Genomic DNA, 3,715 nt, shown 5'->3' on the forward strand with positions numbered 1-3,715 from the left:
AATCCTATGAACATGTGTATAAGCATACCGCTTCAAGACTCTGCTTTCAATTCTTTGGGGGTATACCTAGAAGTGGAATTGCTGGGTCATATGGAATTCTATTTTTAACTTTGAGAACTACAGTTTTCCACAGCACTGCATCATTTTACATTCCTACCAGCAAGGCACATGGGTTCCAGTATCTCTACATTCTGGCCAACACTTTTTATTTTGTATTGCTGATACTAGCCATATTAGTGTATGTGAGGTGATTTTGCTTCTTTTTCTATGATTTTTGTAACACAAGGCAAGCCAGAAGCAAGAAAACAATGCATGCTTAAGTTTAGGGGGCTACTCTTCAGTTAGTCTGTATTCAAATCCTGGCTATACCACACCACTCTAGCTGTGTGTCCTCATGCAAATTTCCCCAACCCCTACTGCCCCATCTGTAAAATGAAGTTAAAAATCATACTGATAGCCTTGGCAACATGGCAAAACCCAGCCTCTACCAAAAAAAAAAAAAAAAAAATTAGCTGGGCATGGTGGGATGCACCTGTAGTCCCAGCTACTTGGGAGGCTGAGGTGGGAGGATTGCTTGAGCCCTGGAGGTCCACACTGCACTGCCCTGATGGCACTACTGCACACCATCCTGAGAGAAAAAAAAACCCCTGCCTCCAATCCCAGCACTTTGGGGGGCCGAGGCTAGTGGATCGCTTGAGCTCAGGTGTTCGAGACCAGCCTGGGCAACATGGTGAAACCCCATCTCTACAAAAATTAGCCAGACATGCATATTGTTCCAACACCTTTCACTGAGTAGTGTGTACTTTCCCACTGGTTTCTAGCAACACCGAGGTTTGTTTTAGGACTGTCCTCTGTCCAACTGATCTATTCCTGACCCTCCACCATTTTCCAGAGCTTTGGAAACGAGTGGACTACCAGGTTGGAGAAAGCTCCCTTTGTTGTTCCTTTTCAAAGCTGGCTTGGCTTTCCCTGCATTCTCCTTTTCTAAACTCTGCCTGTTAAAATATATATATATATATCTCCTGGTGAGCTTTTGAATTAACTGTCAGCAAAAACTAACGTGGAGAAAAAGTGATGTGTTCACAGCATTGTATCCTCTTACTGGGAAACTTTTGTCTCCCAGAATTCATTTCTCCCTTTTTAGCTCACCCAGGTAAACCTGGTGTTCTCTTTCACCAAGGACTGGAACACAACCATTGTGGATAAAAGCTCTTATTACCCTTGAAGATAGGAGGGGCTGGAGACAAACTGCCAAATGAGAAAATGTGAAAGGGAACCGAACAATGTGCTTTGGGGAAACAGGCTACTCAGGGTGGTGACCTTGGGAATGCAGCTGACCGTCAGCCAAGACAAGCCCCTGGGCCTCCTGGACATTCCTCTGATAAATCTGAAAACAGACAGCTTTGCAGGAACAACTAGAAAATCCCCAAATTCACAGGCCCTACAGGCTAGGGGCTGGCTTTAACTCCCCCAACTCTATTCTACAGATGAAGAAAGTGAGGTTAGGAGGTTGGAGAGGGCCAAAGCTAGATGAGCCTGGTCTTTCCTGTTTCCTTAGACTTGAACTTAACAGGAGGGTGGGGTGCCATCTGAAGGTGGAGGAGAATGCATTCTGTCCCCCAGGCTCCACCCCAGCCCCAAACAGACCAGTGGCTAAGTTCTCAGTGTTTCTTCCTTTTTTTTCTTTTCTTTTTTTTTTTTTTTTGAGACAGAGTCCCGCTCTGTCGCCCAGGCTGGAGTGCAGTGCTGTGATCTCAGCTCACTGCAACCTCCACTTCTTGGGTTCAAGTGATTCTTTTGTCTCAGCCTCCCGAGCAGCTGGGATTACAGGCACCTGCCACCACGCCCGGCTAATTTTTGTATTTGTAGTAGAGACAGGGTTTCACCATGTTGGCCAGGCTAGCCTTGAACTCCTGACCTCAGGTGATCCACCCGCCTCAGCCTCCCAAAGTGCTGGGATTACAAGCATGAGCCACCGCGCCCAGCCAGGGTTTCACTCAACTGGGTGGCTCCCTTGGAGTAGGCCCCCCCACTGCTCCACATCCTTCCCCACTTTAAGAAGAGACCAGTCCTTGGCTCATGCTGTTTATGGGATTTATTGCCACTCCCCTAAGGTCAGCAGGGGAAGGGGACACCAGCCACACCTCACCACAGGCATAGGTGGCACTGAGCCACCTGGCACTATCTCCATGTGCTCCACATGGAGGGGTGCTTCCTCACTCGCAGCAGCTGCACTTCTCTGCCTCTGCCTCGGCCCCCTCTCCGCCTTTGCACACACAGTCCTTGGCACACTTCTCACACTCCGCAGGGCAGCAGGAGCAGCAGCCTGCAGATAAAATGGAAGATGACCAGTCTGATGCACACTCCCGAAATCCGTCCCCATCAAAGGGGAGGGAAGGGTGCTGGGTGGGGAGTCATCCTCATTCATTCAGCCAGGGCTGGTCACAGCCCCCTTCTTAGTCTCGCACCTGCTCTGACTCAGCATCTATGTCGCGGCAGTGGCATCTTGCACCACCACAGGAGAGAGGTACCCAGGAAATAGACCAGAGCCCCTTGGGTGGATGTCAGGAAGTCCTGGGGGCTGGTGGGCTTAAGCCCAGGTTAGGTGGGTACTAGGCCTTAAGGAGAAAGCATCACAGGGTAAACGACCTTGAAAGGGGCCTTGAAGGATAAACTTGGGAGGGGCAGATATGATACAGATGTAGGGGGCCCAGGAAAGCCATTGGGAGGGAGTGGGGACCTGTGTCTGGTCTTATACCTAGAGAAGAAGGGAGCCTTCCTCCCACCTCTTACTCTCTATGCATATTACACTGCTGTGAGCTGGGGAGATTCTGAGATCAAACTGAGAGGATCCGTAAGGCCTGAGAGAGGCCAAGGGACCGGAACTCCAGAGCTGAGCCCCAGCCTCACTAATGGCTTCCCCAGGTTTTGGGGGTTTTGAGGGGTGGGGCGGGAAAGACTGGACCAGTGTAGCAGTCCTCAACCCCAGCTGCCATTGGAGTCTTCCGGGGATTTACAAAAACCTCTCGTCCCATGCCTAGGCCATCAATTCCTAGGTGTGGGGCAGGGGCATCTGTATTTTAATGTCTTCCCGGGTGGTTCTGTTCCAGCAAGAGTCAGAAACCACGGGATCGGGGCCTGGCGGTCTCTCCGTATCCTGAGTATCCTGGGTGGTGAGCCACCAACTCCGCAGAGCAGAGGGGGCGGCGGCAGAGGGGAAGGGTCCCCGCACTCACTCTTCTTGCAGGAGGTGCATTTGCAACCCTCGCACTTGCAGGAGTCCGCGCAGGTGCAGGAGCCACCTAGAGAGGGCGACGCCACAGGAAGGGTTAATGTGGACAAACTCGGGTCCCCACGCCTGTCACGAGGAGATGGGGTACCAAGTCTCCCTGTTCTCCGCGACACAGGCATGCCTACCCTTCAGGAGGTGAAGAATAGGGAATCAGGAGCCCTTCCCCCAAGTGTCCTTGAGCGAAGGCGCGGGGCGTGGGTGTTTTTGCAGGTACAAGGGCGCGCAGTGCCGCAGGATGGGAGCGGGGGCGGGGGCTCACCAGAAGGGCAGGGGCAGGTCTCAGGGTCCATGTCGAAGCGAGCAGCAGCTGGAGGCTGTGAACGGGCTTCTCCAAGCAACTGGACGCGCGGCTTGGCTAGTGGCAGCAGGTGGCGATGCTTTTATAGCCCCGGGCGGGGGCGCGCATGCCAAGCCAGCTGGGCG

At 52.4% G+C, this 3,715-nt stretch overlaps 1 protein-coding gene across 1 annotated transcript in view; it reads right to left on the reverse strand.

Annotated features, from left to right (window-relative positions):
* Positions 1 to 2,080: 2,080 nt before the first annotated feature.
* MT3 (metallothionein 3) overlaps positions 2,081 to 3,715 on the reverse strand; it is a 2,124-nt gene continuing 489 nt past the window's right edge. The window contains exons 2-4 of the mRNA XM_011961013.1: positions 3,552 to 3,647; positions 3,237 to 3,302; positions 2,081 to 2,326 (exon numbers count right to left, since the gene is read on the reverse strand). Coding sequence (XP_011816403.1) covers positions 2,217 to 2,326; positions 3,237 to 3,302; positions 3,552 to 3,647 — 272 coding nt within the window. The 3' untranslated portion in view covers positions 2,081 to 2,216. The remainder of the gene's footprint in view (positions 2,327 to 3,236; positions 3,303 to 3,551; positions 3,648 to 3,715) is intronic.

This window comes from Colobus angolensis, unplaced genomic scaffold (genome assembly GCF_000951035.1).
Source record: "Colobus angolensis palliatus isolate OR3802 unplaced genomic scaffold, Cang.pa_1.0 Scaffold531, whole genome shotgun sequence".
NCBI classification, from domain to species: domain Eukaryota; kingdom Metazoa; phylum Chordata; class Mammalia; order Primates; family Cercopithecidae; genus Colobus; species Colobus angolensis.